General features: G+C 53.5%; 2 protein-coding genes across 11 annotated transcripts in view; both read left to right on the forward strand.

Moving 5' to 3' along the window:
* Positions 1-17,368, forward strand: part of HNRNPM (heterogeneous nuclear ribonucleoprotein M) — a 263,350-nt gene that overhangs the window by 207,113 nt on the left and 38,869 nt on the right. The window lies entirely within an intron of this gene.
* On the forward strand, positions 1,440-15,686 carry MARCHF2 (membrane associated ring-CH-type finger 2). Of its 3 annotated transcripts, XR_008550992.1 has the most exons (6): positions 1,440-1,488; positions 6,340-6,658; positions 11,069-11,264; positions 12,616-12,825; positions 14,207-14,457; positions 14,539-14,576. XR_008550992.1 is itself a non-coding variant. In XM_037504856.2 (5 exons), the coding sequence occupies exons 2-5, from the start codon at positions 6,483-6,485 to the stop codon at positions 15,511-15,513; spliced, it is 720 nt and encodes a 239-aa protein (XP_037360753.1). In that variant the 5' UTR covers positions 1,440-1,488; positions 6,340-6,482; the 3' UTR covers positions 15,514-15,686. The 3 variants fall into 3 exon arrangements, 2 of the variants coding, with proteins under 2 accessions (XP_037360753.1, XP_037360752.1); XM_037504856.2 differs by lacking the exons at positions 14,207-14,457; positions 14,539-14,576 and adding an exon at positions 15,376-15,686; XM_037504855.2 differs by lacking the exon at positions 14,207-14,457 and having other exon boundaries at positions 14,539-15,323.

Raw genomic sequence — 17,368 nt, forward strand, 5'->3', positions numbered from 1 at the left:
TAGATTAGAATTAGAGGTAATGCTATGCACCTGGTTTTAAAGATACACAGATAGAAACGGATGATAGACAGAAGCTTGGATGTAGTGAGAGTTACACATGTTATGATGTGAGAACCAAGAATTAATGATACTGTGGTAGCAATGAACACACTGACACCCAGATCTTCATCTTTAAATATAATTCTCCACTCAAATAAATTAAGGTTCTTCAGAAAATGGTTGATTCCATAACTCAGGCAGGTAAAAATTCAAGAAAATGTTCCATGGAATACCTTACTGAGGCAGTAAATAAATATGTAAGCCAGTTGAGCCAGTAATAGAGAAGTGCTCAAAGACAGAATTAGAAAAATCATAATCTGGCAACTGTTACCTGATTAAAAGAAAAAACAAACAGGCATGGCTAATGCCCCTCTCCCCTTCTAATCTTCTTGCCTTGACTGAGAGTGTGATGCCTGGAGTCACAGCACCCATTTTGCCACCATGAGAAAATGACCAAGAGAATCTCAGAGTCATTAACGTTATGATTATTTGACCAAGCCAATGGCGGCAGCTATCCCCTTCCAGAATTCTTATAAAAATAAAACTCTCTGTTTAAGCCAACAACAGCAATAAAAATTAACCAAGCCTAGATTCATCAATGGACATTAAATCAGGTGGGCGAAAGTTTATTGAAGAAAAGGATATTTAATTAGTTTCAAAGTATTTTCACATAGAGCACTTACTGACAAGTGCAACACTTGGCAGACATCATTTTAACCAAGTTGGCATAATCGACAACAGAAGAAATCAACATCCTGTGCCTCCTGACACATGCACTAAGAACACAATCTCACTTTGCAATTCCTGTGCCAAATGCATAAATCCTGAGGCAACATTAGACAAATGCAAATTGTTGTTTAATGTCTCAGTGCCTAGCTTGAAGCCCATGAGGGCAAAGATATTTATCTTAGTCGACAACGCTAACCTCTCTAGGCTTCTGTTTCTTCTTGTAACATGTGATCGTATGACCCCAAGACTGCGGGACCCACGGGGGAGGCGATCAACTCTGCACCTCGCTGTGCGGGGTGTCGCTCTGCGCGCGCTAACGGTTTTATGAACAATCCCCAGTCGTCGGCAGGTGGCGCCACCAGCTCCGCTCGCGCCCCGAGCCGGGGGCGGGGCCGGGCCTGGGGGCGGGGCCGGGCCTGGGGGTGCGGCCTGGACGCGGCAGGGGCGGAGCCAGCAGCTGCGGCGCCGCGGGGCCGTGCGGTCCAGGACGTCCCTACCGCCTCCAGCCCCGCCTTCCGAGGCGGGACGTGCACGGCGATTGGCTAATGCTGGCGAGACGCGGTCGCCATTGGTCGGCGGCCCAGTGGCCCTGCGGGCGGTGTCCCGACGCAGGTGCGGGCCGGAGCGGTACGGGCAGCGCAGGCGGGACCGGCCGGGCCGGGACCGGGGCCAGAGCGAGCGGGGGCGCCTGCGCGGCCGCCCGGCCCGGCCGTGGGGCAGGTAGGCACGGGCCGGCGCTTGGGGGGCGGGAGAGGTGCGGGCAGGCGGGCTGGCCCGGGATTCGAGGCCCGAGCCTCGCCCCCCGGGCGGGACGGCCGGGCTCGGACCCGCGGCCTCAGCCCTTCTCGGAACCGGGGCACCGCCGTCCCGCCTCCAGGGCGGCGGGGGCCCCCGGGGGTCCGCGCACAGGAGCTGCCCCCGAGCCTTGGTTTCCCTGTTTGTGAAACCGGGTCATCCCAGCGCCCAGCAGTGGGGCTATTTGGGGGCCCGGAGGCGGCGTGGAGGAGGGCGCCCTGCGTGCCGGCGGCCGGTGGGCAGCCGCGTCCTCCCCAGCCGCGTTCTCCCAGGGGCTCTGCCGGAAAACAGTGACTTTTATAGTGAGCCAGATGCTGTGTGCCAAGGACTTAGTTTAGCAGTGTGCCTGGGTAACTAAAAATGGGGTAGCCAGAATTTACATGATTAGCTTATTTGGTTCTCTAGGGACAAAAATAGATGCAGGAAATGTTCCCTCTTATACCGACGAGGGGACTGAAGCTCAGAGAAGTAGAGTGCTTTCCCTAGGGCTGCACAGCAATAAAGAGCAGAGCTGGGGTTAGGACCTGGCTCCAGTACAGGGTGGTGGAAGTACTGAGGGGCGGGGGGGGGGGGGCTTCTGGTGAGAGAAGCGGAATGAATGAATTTCACAGGCTCCACATTTGTCCTAGAAAACAAGTTATAGTTTATTGAGCATTTGCTGTTTGCCAGGTACTGGTTGTGTCTTGTCTCATTCAACTTTCCCAACAACTCTTTAAGTTAATGACACTAATTATCACAAGAGCTAATACTCATCAACTTCTTAATATTTACAGATGTATGAGCTGCATATCATTATGTCCCCCATTTTATTTTATTTTTTTAAAGATTTATTTACTATGCATACAAGAACTGGGGTAAAGGCCAGAGGTGGTGGGGGGTGAGAGGATTCACCAGAGTGGGGAACAGAACAGGCAGACTGACTGAAATACATTGCTGAGGGGAGTAGCGGGTGAGTCAGGAGAGGTCTGCTGCACCATGTGGATAGCTCTCTGGCCAGGGATGGAACTCGTGCTGCAGTGGCTCTGGGTAGCCTCATAGGTTGCATCTTAACCCCTTGTCCCACCAGGGAAGCCTTGTCCCCCATTTTGCAGATGAGAAAACAAGCCCAGAGAGTAAAACAGCTTGCCCAAAACTGTGGGAATTAGAGCCCTTTGACTCCTCTTGCCTCAGTTTTAGGCTGGTGTGGAAATGTTGAGGTGCCCCAATGCCCCCGGACAGGTCTAGCCAAGGATGAGCTCTGTTGGTGGAATTGAGCTATGGGGCTCCTTTTCACGAAGCCCCTCAGCAGACACTATCCACCAGCTCTGTCAACTCATTTGACCTAGGAGAAGGATGAGACCCAGAGAAGCAAAGTGACTTGTCCCATGACACACAGCATCAATGACAGTCAGGACTTAAAGAACCCACTAACTGGGCCTCCCCGGTGGCGCAGCGGTTGAGCGCTGGGCTGTGAAGCTGCGCGCAGCTTCTGTGGCGCCGGTTCGATCCCCGGCTGCTCCCCGGCCACTGGAGGAGGGTCCCACATGGCGCGCAGACCTCTCCTGCTGCCCGCTGCTCCCCTCAGCAGTGTACTTCGGTCCTTCTGCCTGCTCTGACCCCCGCTCTGGATCTGGTGAATTCTCTCACCCTCCCGCACTTCTGACTGTACCCAGTGCATGTATAAACAAACAAACAAACAAACAAATAAATAAATGAAAACATAAAAAAGAAAAAAAAAAAGAACCCACTAACTGGGCTAAGTTCAAATTCTTGCACAGTCCCATCTTAGCTGTGTGACCTTGGGCAAGTAGCTGCCTCTCTTTGAGCCTGAGTCTCCTTAGCTGTCAAATGGTGGTAATTATTGGACTTCTGTGTATGTTTGTTATGAAGACTAGCTGAAATCCATTTTCTGGGCACAGGGCCAAGTTTGCTTGAAGCATTAGCTCACTCTTCCATCTCAGCAGCTCCAGGGCTAAGTCTAGTCTGTAGCCATCCTTTCCTTGCGCCAGCCGCAAGTTTGACATCTTCCAAGTCCGGGCTTCTTTGTTGTTGTTGTTTTATGCATGCAAGAGCTAGGGTGCAGGCCAGAAGTGTGGGGGAGTGAGAGGATTCACCAGAGACAGAGCGGGGAACAGAACATGCAGACTGACGAAATACACTGCTGATGGGGAGCAGTGAGGAGACAGGAGAGGTCTGCCACGCCATGTGGGTTGCTCCCTGCCGGATCGGGGATTGAACTCGTGCTGCAGTGGCTGGCAATAGCTTGATAGCATTGAGACTTTAACCCCTGAGCCACCAGGGAGGCCCCCAGGACTCTTTGGTTTGCATGGGCCTCTAATCTCTAAAACTCTCTCATCGCCGCCATGGAGGCCGGGGTAGGGAGGGCAAGAGACCTAGTTCCCTTACCCTGCTTTTTTTTTTTTTTTTTTTTTTTTTTTTTAAATAGGGAGGTTACTTTTTTTTTTTTTTTTTTTAATAGAGGCATGTTTTATTTATTTATTTGTTTGTTTGTTTGTTTATACATGCACTGGGTACAGTCAGAAGCGCGGGAGGGTGAGAGAATTCACCAGAGCCAGAGCGGGGAGCAGAGCAGGCAGAAGGACCCAAGTACACTGCTGAGGGGAGCAGCGGGCGGCAGGAGAGGTCTGCGCGCCATGTGGGACCCTCCTCCGGTGGCCGGGGAGCAGCCGGGGATCGAACCGGCGCCGCAGAGGCCGCGGGGCAGCTTCGCAACCCAGCGCTCAACCGCTGCGCCCCTTACCCTGCTTTTACACAGAGTTGAGGCTCAGAAATTATTGCAGTGACTCTGCCAGACACAGGGCTAGCTACTGGGGAGGGTAACAAGCAAGTCCAAGCCAGCCCCCCCGCCCCCTTGCAGGGCTTGTGGAAGAGTGGAAGGTAGATGTGGTTAAACAAGTAGATTAACAAAAAAAAGAACATTCAGAGAGGGGTACATTCAGTTTGGGCAGTAATTGGACAGCAGAGACATTTTGGCCAGGGTGGTCAGGGGAGGCTTCTCCAGCAGGTAACCTTTGAAGAGGACACTTGGAGCAACTGTTTAGGGTTCAGTGAGCTTAGCGAGTGCCCGGCATGCGGTAGGTTCTTAATAAACAGTAGCTGCTATTACTATTGTGGCTACTTGTAGACTTTGCATTAGCAGATTTAACAGTGGTTTCCTCCCTGCCCACCCACCCGCCTGCCCCAAGTAGTAAAAGAAGCAGCTGAACTTGATGTGCAGGAGTTGTGATGATTGTCCTCATGCCCAGTTACTTGCAGAAATGTTAAGACTGATCCTTGAAGGGGTAGAAGGCATGGAGTCTCCTCTGCCTGCATTCCCGCATGCTCGTGGTGAGCCCAGCGGCTTCCTAGCCCATCTCTGAGCCCTGAGCTGGTCGTTCTGGGTGCGTTCTGGGTGCGTTCTGGGTGCAGGCACTCGGGAGGGAGGACGGCAGCATCCACCATGCTGCTGGCTTGGTCACAGCCCCAGGGACGTTATCTTGGTCCTGCAGCCTTCCTCCTGGGCTCCTCCTGCCTCTGGGCTGATGTTTGCTTATCTGGCCTGCAGGCGCCCAACTGTGGAGGTTGGGAAGACATGTTGGGCTGGGAAGGCCTGCTGGCTCAGCTGTTCAGAGGCCATTGATCTGACGGGGCCGACCCTGGTGCAAAAAGTTGGTCAATAACTTAAGCTGTGGGCCTCCCCGGTGGCGCAGCGGTTGAGCGCTGGGTTGCGAAGCTGCCCGCAGCCTCTGCAGCGCCGGTTCAATCCCCGGCTGCTCCCCGGCCACCGGAGGAGGGTCCCACATGGCGCGCAGACCTCTCCTGCCGCCCGCTGCTCCCCTCAGCAGTGTACTTCAGTCCTTCTGCCTGCTCTGCTCCCCGCTCTGGCTCTGGTGAATTCTCTCACCCTCCCGCGCTTCTGACTGTACCCAGTGCATGTATAAACAAAAAAAAACAAAACAAACAAATAATAAATAAATAAATAAAAAAAATGCCTCTATAAAAAAAAAAAAAAAATAACTTAAGCTGCTCCCCTCTCTCCTTTGGGCCTCAGATTTCGACTTGCAGGTGCTGGTGGAAGCTGACTATGGGGTATCCTCTCTGGGAGACAAAGGGCCGAGGATGAAACAAGTGGGGTATTTGTATTGCATTGGCTCTGGGGCACCCACACTGACTTCATGGGGCCACCTAGAGAGGCCTCTGTGACTTTCATAATGTCCTCAGAGGGAGACACAGAAGTCTCATTGGCTGCTGCTTGGCTGGAAGAGGAGTTGCCAAGAGTCCCATAGGCTGGTCAGACCCGGGGGTGGGGGACAGAGTCCTGCTGACGTCATCCAGGGCTGACTCAGGTCGCTGCCAAGGCTCCCACTGACTCTCTTAGGGACAGGGGCTGCCACAGTGCCCCCCAGCCTGGACCACTTCTTCCATGGCCTGTGGTATAAGAAGTTGAGGCTGCCCTGGCCTGTAGGCCAAGCTGTGGCTCAGCTCTGCCCCACCCACAGGCAGGCGTGTGTGCTCTGAGCCCGTCCTCACAGAGCAAGTTCTATGTGGTTGGCGAACACGGTTGTGGCCCTGGGAGATTCCAAGGACAGGGCTGGCACACAGTAGGTGCTCACTAACTGTTAGGTATTGTTTCCCCATCTGGAAAGGTAATATTGGGGGTGGGCTGCAAACTCTGAGGAGTTGGCCAGGCTTGCTTTTCTGGTAGGATTTAAAGATAGCACCACCTGCTGCTGTGGCCCGAGCTGTGTGTGTCGTCACGGTGAATCCTCACAGCTGCCTCCAAACCCTTTCTTACAGATCAGGCGACTGAAGCTCCAAGAGTTGGAGTCAGACCCAGGCTGTCAATTGGCTGACCTTGCGCTTAACTTCCCTGCTGGGCTCTCCCCAGGCCCCTGGGACCATGGGCTTCGGGCCCTGAGGACTTGGGGCTCCCTGTGGCCATGACGACCGGTGATTGCTGCCACCTCCCAGGGTCCTTGTGTGACTGCTCCAGCAGCCCCGCCTTCTCCAAGGTTGTGGAGGCCACTGGCCTTGGGCCACCCCAGTATGTGGCGCAGGTGACTTCTAGGGACGGCCGGCTTCTCTCGACCGTCATCCGGGCCTTGGACACGCCAAGGTGAGTGGTGACTGAGCAGGTGACCTTGCCTTTGCCCCCTTGCTCTCCGGGCCAAGTGATTTCCTTCCAGTGCGGGCTTAGAAATCCACCCCTCTAGAGGGGAGAGGTGGGCACATAAGCCAGAGCAAGGAGCCAAACAGTGGTCCCCACTGGGAGTGGACGTGCAGGTTGCAGGTTGGATTCTTCAAGAGAAGGTGACATTCCAGATAATTACGTAAACTGTGAAGCTGCAGTGTTGCCCAGTTGTTAGTGCTTTGGGGAGACCATTTAGGGAAGCGTTAGGCTTGTAGATGGTGCATTTGAGGTACTTGGGCTCAAACCTGAGTGTAGGCCTCTCTCCTTGTGTTGCTTGGGACAAGTTACTTCATCTGCACATGTCTGAAACGGGGCCACCTTCCTTATGAGTTGTTCCGACAGTCCGTTGCCATGGTTTACATCAAGTGCCGGAGAGGAGCTTTGCCACGTCATCAGCACTAGGTAAACGTGGCTAAGCCTGGGCACCGCCTTTCAGCCTGTCTGTGACATGGGTCTGCCCCGTTCACCACTTTGTCCACAGTTCCAAGAGGGTGAGTTGTAAGGAAGTGCTGTGCAGATTTAAATCCATTTAACGCTCTACAATTTAGACACCAGTTTTTCAGGTTTGAAGTGTTGTCATTATCTTTATGTTTGCTTTAATTCGCAAACTTTGTTTTGTTTCACTTTTGGGGGTACATTTTTGCTGCTCCATTTGTGTACATGTCCCAGTCACCTGCCACCAAATCACTGGTGCCAACCCCCCCCACCACAAACACACCATGTTCCTTCCCCCTGCTCCCTCTGGTAACCTTTAAATTCTTTCACTGGGTCCAACATTTATTCCTGCTGTATTTTGCCTGTGTATATTTTTTGGTTAATTTATATTCCACAGATGAGTGATACTGTCCAATATCTATCTTTCAGTTTCTGACTTAGTTCACTTAACAGATCACCTCATGGTTCATCCATTTTGTCCCAAAAGACACTCTTTCATCTTTTTGACAGCTGTGTAGTATTCCACCATTTCTTCATCTACTCGTCTGTTTAAGGGCACTTAGGTCAGTTCCATACCTTGAAGATGTCATCCACAAACTTCTTTTGTCCAACTTTTTTTCTTTTTTGGTTGTGTTAAAATGTGCATAGCATAAATTTACCATTTTAACCATTTGTCAGTGTATAGTCCGGTGGCATTAAGTACTTTCATGATGTGCAGCCACCTCCACCCTCCCTATCCAGAACACTTTTCATCTTCCCAACTGAAACTCTTTCCCCATTAAACACTAACACACACACATACACTCACACACCTGCCACCTCCTGCGCTGTCTGTATCTATGGATTTGACAACTTAGGGACTTCATATGATTTGGCCTTTTATGTCTGGCTCATTTCACTCAGCATAGTGTCTTCAAGGTTCATCCATTTTGTAGCATGTATCAGAATAAATTCATAAACTTTTCACTCAGCCATAAAAAGGAACAGATGGAAACTGCTGTGCTTTGGAGGGCGCTCACTGCTACTCATCCCCTCAGTCTTTGCCTGGCGTCACTTCCTGCAAGACGCCTTTCCAGAGCCCAGAGGAGATTGGGAGGCCTCTGGGCATCCTCTAGGGTTTTGTTTTTTTCTGTCTCTATCGACATCAGATACCTTAAAGGCAGGATGGCCTCTGCGATGGCCTAGCCAGGCTGGAAGTGCAGGGACCCTTGGTGGGCCCAGGGGTGTCCTAGGCAGGGCTGCTGAGTAGGGGTCAGGGAGGAGGCTGCCTGAAGCTCATGTGTCTTTCCATGGGTTCCTGAGCTGACCACCTTGCCCCACACTCCATTTTGAAACTTGGGAAAACTGAGATCTGGGGGAGGCAGACATCTGCCAGTGTCACTGAGCAGAGGTGTGGCTTGAACCTAGGGTTCCCACTCAGGGAGAAGCTTGTTCAGTCTCACCAAACCTCTCCTGCAGCTTTTTAAGACCCAAGTGTGGGACAGCAGGTCAACCCTTCTGTGATCTGACCGATGGCCAGGATGGCCCCACCCACTGAAACCACAGGGCCTCCAGGTCCCTGGCGGCTGGCCTCTGCTAGTGGCTTCTCCTCTCTGCCTTTTGATGGAATTCAGTCTAAGCCCTTCCTAGAGAGAAGGCCGCTGTTCCCAAGGGCCATCACCTGTCATCCAGGGATCGGGCCTTCCAAGGAGCCCTCTGGCCAGTCTCCCAGGGAGTAAATGAGGATGCTTCTGCTGTCACTGGGACATCCTGGGTTTGGCAGAGGTGATGCAAGCTGGTCAGTACACTCCCTTCTCTCACCCTGTACCTCCTCCCCCTAGCCAGCCTCTGCTACTTGAGAGCATCGGGGGTGGCACTTGAAGATCTCACACCCAGCACCTTAGTTGGTCACATGACCCTAAATATCAGCCTTCCATTTTGCTTCAAAGCAGACTTGTTTCTTAGTGGCATATGTCAGGGATGAGGTGGGACAGAAAGTTCTGAATCCTGAAACCTGTGAAGGCCAAAAAGGAAGGCTCAGGAAGTGTCTCTGGAGCTCAGGACAGTCCACAAAGGCTCAGGCTTGGGGCCAGCAGCTGAACCCCCTCTGGTCCCTCTCAGCCTTTGGTGCTGTGCCCACCAGGCCGTGAGGGGCCCAGACCATTTTCGAAGCTCCCGGAGCATCTCTACACGCCCAGCACTTCCTCCCGGCTGCCCCTTGCTGCTGCTTTCCCATGACTTCTGTTTCCTTCCTGCTCACTCTCTCCCCTCTTGCTCTTGGGGCATTTTCTGGACAGCCCGGTGGGCGTCTGTGAATGTCTCATTTATTCCCCTATCCCCTTTTCCTCCTCATAGGTGTCATTCGAGTTATCTCCCTGCTGGAATGTCACGAGCGAAGCCCATTTCTCGCGGCCCTGCCCCTGTGACAGCAGTGGAGCGCAGTGGCCCTGGGTATAGGGCCCTGGGCGAGATTTCCTGGGTTAGATCCTGGCTTTGTAGACTGCCAGCTGCGTGAGTGTGCGTGAATGAGTTAGGCCCTCAACGCCTCAGCTGTCCTAGCTGTAAAACGTGGGCAAAAGTAGCCGCGTCTTCACAGGCTCCCTGCGAGAATGAGACACACGAATCCAAGTTGTCTCGCTGTAGTAGTTCGCGATACCTCAGAAGCGCTCGCTAGTCAGTCAGCTTGTGTTCTTTGACCTCGCAAGGTAGGGTTTCCAAGGTAGACTTTTCTGAGACAAACCCAAACTGACGTTATTCTCCCTGTAGGTTCTCATCACTTCTACTTCCCAGGGTTGGCTTCCGCAGCAGGAGTTTCTTTCCTGTTACTATTTCATGTGGGTGGTGGTGGGTGGTGGTCGGGTGGGGGAGGGTGTCAGGTTGAGGGATCAGTGTTCTGACATAGGAAAAAGTAGACGGGAAGGGTCTGTGGGCTGTCGGGTTTCAGAGCAGCTGGGCCCTGCCCCACAGCACGGGAGACTGAGAGAAGGAGGGAAGAACACTTCAGAGGGGACCCTGGCTTTATCTGGAAAACAGCTCTCTGGCCGCGCCTCCTTGTATGTTCCCACAGTCTGCTTTCTTAGGCAGAGATGACTGGAAAACAATGACTCATGCGCTGGACAGCCTCTGGGTCCACCAAGGCCACACCCCCTGCCTCCTGAACTGCCCCAGGAAGGACCCAGCACCCCCAGAGACTGGGCTGGGCTGAGACTTCCCCAAAGTGGTTTCCTGTGGATGTCTTTTATGTCTGTTTTCCCACCCTCTCTGGGACAGAGGAGCACGGGGTTCCGGCCAGGAAGCCTTCAGGCGTGGCTGCGTCCAGGGCCCTGATGATGTCCTGAAGTCCCTGCCTCCCCCTCCTCCTAGCACTACTTTCCTCTGTTCTCCACGTGGCATCTTTCACAGAGTCCATGTGGTGACCAAGCCGCCAGCAGCTGCAGACTGTCATCAGCCTTGCTGCCTGGAGTGGTGGAGACTAGGGGGCGATTTCAGGAATTGATTCTCAGGGCTCGGATTGCATCACCCTTGTGCTTCCCTGAGCGGTCCCTGTGACTGTGGCCTGCGGTCACCAGGATGTCGCCAGCTCTGCCCTTGTCCTTGAGAACCAATAGAGAGCGGGGTGGTTACCCAGGACAAACAGTCAGCTGGCATTACAGGAAAAGGAGTGGACACTGAGCAGGCAAGTGGGAGAGGTGTTTCCCTCTGGCCTACAAAGTTGCCACAGGAATCCTGGGAGAGCCCCACCACTACCTGTGGGGGTCTGGGAAGGCTTCCCAAAGGGAAGGACACGAGGAACTCAGTGCTAGAGGATGAGTAGGAGCTGCTGGGCAGCAACACAGCGACGCTGAGCTTACGCCCCCCTTGGTAGTGAAGGCGCTGCGGGCGGGAAGCCGATCGTTGCTCACACCTTCCACCTGTGTCTAGTGACGGCCCCTTCTGCCGCATCTGCCATGAGGGAGCCAATGGGGAGAGCTTGCTGTCCCCGTGCGACTGCACCGGCACGCTGGGCGCCGTGCACAAAAGCTGTCTGGAGAGGTGGCTGTCCTCGTCCAACACCAGTTACTGCGAGCTGTGCCACACGGAGTTTGCGGTAGAGAAGCGGCCCCGGCCCCTCACAGAGGTACGCTGGGGAGCCTGAGTTTGGAGTGGGCAGAGGGGAGGAAGGCAGGGCTGGGTTGGAAGAGGAAACAGCCCTGGGGGGCTGGGAGTGGGGTGGGCAGCAACTTCTTGACTGGGTGGCCCTCAAGACTCTCTCTACCCAGGTGTGAATCTGCAATGGGGGTGGGAACCCTGCCCAAAGTTCCAGCCCTGAGAGACCCGATGACGCTCCCTGTTTTGGTCACTTCAGGTGACTCCCTGAAGCTGAGACCTGAGCCGGCGATGCCAAGACCCCGGGGAAGGATGGTCCTGGCAGAGGGCACAAGTGCAAAGGCCTGGGACCGGAAAAGTTTGGAGTTCTTGATGAAAGCCAAGTGGCTGGAGTGGAGCTAGTTAAAGCAGGAGGAGAGTGGCCCAGAAGGAGGCATTAGCGGCCACACTGGGCTCTGTTGCATGTGCTCAGGACCTTAGCCTTTAGCCCTAGTGGAATGGATCTGGTTGACAGGGCCATTTCCAGCCTGGACACCCTCCAGGTTCCCCCCCAGCCCAGCTTGGCAGGGGTCGGCTGAGAACTGCAGGATGATGTCACTGGACTGAGGGGTGCGGCCCTGGAAAGGCCCCCAGCCCACCCAGAAGCGGGGAGCATACGAAAGCATTGGGAGAGAGCGAGCCAGACCTGGCCTGCACCCCGCCCCCTTTGGGTCCTCATGCCCCAGCTGCCTGGGCGTCCTGCCTGCTGTACCTCTCTAGACCACCTTGGGCCTTTGCATTTGCTGTTCCCACGGCCTAGAGCACTGTCTCCTGTCTTCTTCATGTGGCTCCTTCAGTTTTCCTCCCTGTCACCTCCTCAGCCAGGCCTTCCCCTCCTGACCACACACCCTATGTCATCCCTCCCCTCGCAGGCATGGGATCCTGGCGGGTGGGGAACCCTTTCTTTCCTTTTCACCATCATTTCATGAGTGAAGCCTGGGTCCATGGGTGCGTCCTCTGGGGCAGGCAGCATGGAGTGGCAGCTGGGGCGCGCGGAGTCCTGAGTGAGACTGCCTGAGTCTGGTCCTGGCTTTGTGGATGACCAGCGGTGTGAGTTTGCACAAAGGAGTCGGCTCCTCTGTGCCTTTGTTTCCCTATCTGTAATATGGGCAAAAATGCCTCACAGTCAGGCCTGATTCAAGAGAGGCCCAACAAGTATTTGAAAGAAGGAAAGGCTGGAGGGAGGTGCCGGGAGGGAGCTGGTCCGGCAGGGTCCCCCCCATCGAGGTGGGCCTCAGCAGAGGGAGGCATGGGGCCTACAGGTCCACACCCTGCTCCCAGACAGGGACTAATGGAGGGTGGAGTGTAGCCCCCTTTGCAGCCTCTTCCTGTCTCCCCCACAGTGGCTGAAGGATCCAGGGCCTCGGACAGAGAAGCGAACTCTGTGCTGCGACATGGTGTGCTTCCTGTTCATCACGCCGCTGGCGGCCATCTCTGGCTGGCTGTGCCTGCGCGGGGCCCAGGACCACCTCCGGGTCCACAGCAGGCTCGAGGCTGTGGGGCTGATCGCCCTCACCATCGCCCTGTTCACCATCTATGTCCTCTGGACGCTGGTGAGTGGCTGCCAGCCAGGGACAGGCCTTGAGGGTCTGGCTGTGGAGCAGTCAGGCCAGGGGTTTGGGCCATGGCATGGGGCCTCCCTGCCTGTCTCTGCAGAGGGTCCTGCAGTTCCCAGATTCTGAGCCCCACCAGGGTCCTGGTGACCTTTCTGTTCCACGGATACAAGGGCTCCTGGTCCCCAGTGCTGCGTGCAGACCCCGCCATCTTGAGCCCACTGAGATAGGCCTGGGCTGGGGAGGGAGAAAAGGAGATTGACTCAAAGCTTTGGAGAGAAAGAGCGGGGAAATGAAAGCAAATGGGGGAGAGGGGGAGAGACACAGAAAAAACAACTGGGACGGAGAGAGTGGCTGGAGTGGGACTGGTGTTCCAGGTTCCTGGCAGCCAGAGGGCGAAGTCCCGGCCCGGCCCTCGGGTATAACAATGTCCTCCTGCGGAGGGGACTTGCCCTCCTCAACGATTATTTTTCAGTGCATCTACCGGTGTTAAACAACAACAACAACAACAAATAGGATGAAATCGAAGCTATCGTAGCTACCGTTTGCAAGCTGCTTGTATGCACTTTACTAATGTCCTTTAAAGAAAAGAAGGCGGCTGCCAGCAGTCACGGGCGTGCCGTGTTTATTCAGCTAGTCCCTTCCGATGGCACTGGAGTCTTTCCAGTGTCTTTTTTTTCTCCCTTTCCTTTTTATTGCCTTTATGAGTAGTGTTTTGGGTACAACTAGTGCAAATGTTTTTGGGACTTGCTGGCCAAAGGGTGTGAACCATGGACATTTATTTAAAAATTTTAATTTTATTTAAAATTAATTTTAAAAAATATTAAAAAAACTGTCAGACTGGTTTTTTTGGAGCAGGTTAAAATCCATGGCAAAACTGAGCAAAAAGTAGCAAGTTGTCATGTTGCCCCTACCCGTCTCCCCAGTCTAACCTCTGGGCACCAGTGTGGCACCTTGTTACAACTGAAGACCCACCTTGCTACATCTGGATTACCCCAAGCCCACAGTTGACATTAGGGTCCACTTGATTTGACAAATGTATCATGACTTGTATCCACCCTTAGAGTGCCAGGGACTTTGCCTGCCCAGAGTATCCCCTGTGCTCTGCCTATTTCTTCTTCCAGCTCCTGGCAACCAGCGATATTTTACTGTCTCCCAGTTTTGCCTTTTTCAGAGCCCATATAGTTGGGCCCGCCGTAGACAGCCTTTTCAGGCTAGCTGCTTTCACTTGGTGTTATGCATGTGAGTTTCCTCCATGTCTTTTCCATGGTTCAGTAGCTCGTTTCAAGCCATCATTTTAGCACTCACTATCCCGTTGTCTGGCTATATCACCGTGTAGTCAGCCTCTCGTGTACTGAAGGACATCTTGGTGGCATCCCAGGTTTGGCAATTACGTGATGCATTGACATTTGACCCCTTCTAAGAGACTTTAGCGCTTCACTCCCACCTACTGAGAGACAGAAAGAGCGCTTCCTCCCTGCTGGAGGCTCTCTTGCCTTAGTGGAGCCCTGAATGCTGGCTGGGAGTTTGCCCAGGAGAGTGAAGCAAGTGAATTGTGCACAGTCTGTGTGGCAGTGCCCAGATGCCACCTCTGCTTCTGGAAGCATGAGCCTGGCCCCGGTATGGGTCAAGGTAGGTGCTATGGGGCCCAGTTTTCCTCTCTTGAGGGTGCAGGCTGGCCAGCGCCCCCTCTGACCTCCACACTGCCTCCAGGTCTCCTTCCGCTACCATTGCCAGCTGTACTCCGAGTGGAGAAGGACCAACCAGAAAGTGCGCCTGAAGATCTGGGACACAGACGGCACTGAGGGCACTCTGCACTCCCCACTGGCAGCTGGACTCCTGAAGAAGGTGGCTGAGGAGACACCTGTGTGAAGGCGGGGCTGGCAGGGCCAGAGGCAGCCAGCAATGCCCTGGCGCTTGGAAGGACGGAAACTGCCTGACCCTTCCTGCACGGCCAGATGCTTCTTAGGCCAAGAGATGCCGAGCGGAGCCTATTCTGCGATCCTGTGTGAATCTACATTCAGGCTGTTTTGCACACTCTTGTACCCGAGGAGGACAGATAGATGTGGTCCTGAGCTTTGGATGGAGCAGGCACCTTGATCTCTTTCTGAGGTCTACTCGGCCCCTTTGGGCCAGCAGCCGTGACCAGAGGCGAGTTGAGGGCACCCATAGGCTGGGAGGTTCCGCAAGCTTCTTGCAATTCTCTGCACCTGGCAGGCTTGCTTTCTTGGCACCCTCAACTTTATCAAGTTGTACTGCGTTTCAAAAATCTACCCCCGAATGAATAAAAGGAGCCCTTGCTGGACAAAATGGACTTGTCAATTACATTTCTGAACTGAGGTCTCAAAGTGAGGAACCTGGGAACTGTGGGGAGACAGGGGCTGCCCAGAGACTGGTTTTGTGGGGGTCTGCTATGACACTGAAAGGAGTTTTCAAGTGAAGGGCAGGTAGCAGGGTTATATAAGAAATGATTACAAAGTACATATACGTAAGAACAGTTTTCACCTGCTAGGCATCTATTGTGGCTAGTAATGTCCGTCTGTTTTACAGATGAGAAGACCCAGAGGGAAGTGGGAAGCCTTTGGCTTAGTCCCCCAGCCCTATGGAGTTGGAGTTGACCCAGTGCTGAGCTTTCTGCTTCTCCCACCAGGAGGACCCAGGAAAAGTAGCAGTTTAGGGTCATGCTAATAACAGCACCTCTCTTTTGAGCATTTTCTGAGCTTTTTACATTTGAGGGCTCTCTGCAGTGGGCCAGATTTAACAGTCAGAGCAGCCCTGAAAGGTGGGTTCTGGGTGCCCTTATTAAAATCATTTGCAGATGAGCAAACTGAGAGTAGTGGGGTTGCTTGTCACACATCCCTGATGGGCTTAGCAGTGTCTGGCATGTTGTACTATTTTCTGCATGAATCCCTGTCTGCATGAATCCCTTGCCCACAGAGGAAAAAAAAAACCTTTTCTGTCCCAGACAGGAAGGATGAGGGAAGCCAGCCAGGCCAAAGGGAGGGGAGGGGGTAGAGAGTCAAGGGCAAGGGCCTGGAGGTGGGAACCTGTGTGGCCTGCAGGAAGAGTGGCACAGAGAACCGGGGTGATCCAGGGGTAGAGGGGTTGTGGAAAGAAAGACAAGCAGGGCCTTGTAGGCATCTGATGGTCTGCAGAGATACAGAATCGTGGCCAGGGGCATTAGCCTGGCTGGTGCTCAGGGCCCTTCTCAATTCTGCAGCTGCTCACTCCACACAGGCCTGGCAGTCATTTTCTCAGGCCTACACTGGAGTGAGGTGGCCCTGTAGATGATACAGAGAACCTCAGGATATGCCATCATGAAAAGAGAAAACAGTTTCCTTTGCATATCTCTTCTGATATTTTCAATTACATGGAAATTTGGTGCCAAACTGTCTTTAATGACCCTTGCTTGACCTTAGCAAAGAGAACAGTCCTAGGCTCAGAGTCTTTGACAACGTGCATTCTGAACTTAACATTTAATAGCACCAACCTCTTATTTACTTTTTACAATAATCATTTTCAGTATGTGCTGTGATGTAGAGCAAAAATTTAAAATATACTTCTGTAAAGAAAAATAATATCGGGCCTCCCCTGGTGGCGTAGCGGTTGAGCGCTGGGCTGCGAAGCTGCCTGCGGCCTCTGCAGCACCGGTTCGATCCCTAGCCAATGGCAAGGGTCCCACATGGCACGCAGACCTCTCCTGCCACCCACTGCTCCCCTCAGCAGTGTATTTCGTCAGTCTGCCTGTTCTGTTCCCCGCTCTGTCTCTGGTGAGTTCTCTCACCCTCCCGCGCTTCTGACTGTACCCAATGCTTGTATAAATAAATAAATAAATATTAAAAAAAAAATAAAGGTAAAGTGTGAAAGAAATAATAGTTCAGCATATGGAAAACCTGGGCATCTGGGCAGTGCTTGGGTTAAAGCTGAAGAGATTTTGTCTTTTCAGCCTCCCTAATCTACAATCACACCCACACTGGAAAAGGGATCAGAGAGATGACTCTTTGTACAGCAGCTTTTTTTTTTTTTTTAAGATTTATTTATTTATACAAGCACTGGGTACAGTCAGAAGTACGGGAGGGTAAGAGAATTCACCAGAGCCAGAGCAGGGAGCAGAACAGGCAGACTGACGAAATACACTGCTGAGGGGAGCAGCGGGTCCGGCAGGAGAGGTCTGCGTGCCATGTGGGACCCTCACCCGGTGGCCGGTGGCCAGTGGCCGGGATCAAATCGGCGCTGCAGAGGCTGTGGGCAGCTTCGCAGCCCAGAGCTCAACCGCTGCACCACCAGGGAGGCCCTGTACAGCAGCTTTGATTCAGATTCCTCTCCCTAATCCTGACTGCTTCCCACCTCTGTGCTCTGCAGGGCAAGGGGATTCAGAATTTTGTGAGGCTCCTGGCCCAGGGGCCCTTCCAGTCTAGGAGAGTTCTGCTGGGGAGGATGGCGAATTAAAATAGTTTTCAGTGGGGTCATGGCAGAAGGAAGTGTTGGTATACAAAGGGGATTTAAGAGAGAAGATTTCAGGAGGGGCATGGGAAAAGGAGGG

The sequence above is a fragment of the Talpa occidentalis genome, unplaced genomic scaffold (genome assembly GCF_014898055.3).
Source record: "Talpa occidentalis isolate TD23 unplaced genomic scaffold, MPIMG_talOcc4v2.1 talOcc4.12, whole genome shotgun sequence".
NCBI classification, from domain to species: domain Eukaryota; kingdom Metazoa; phylum Chordata; class Mammalia; order Eulipotyphla; family Talpidae; genus Talpa; species Talpa occidentalis.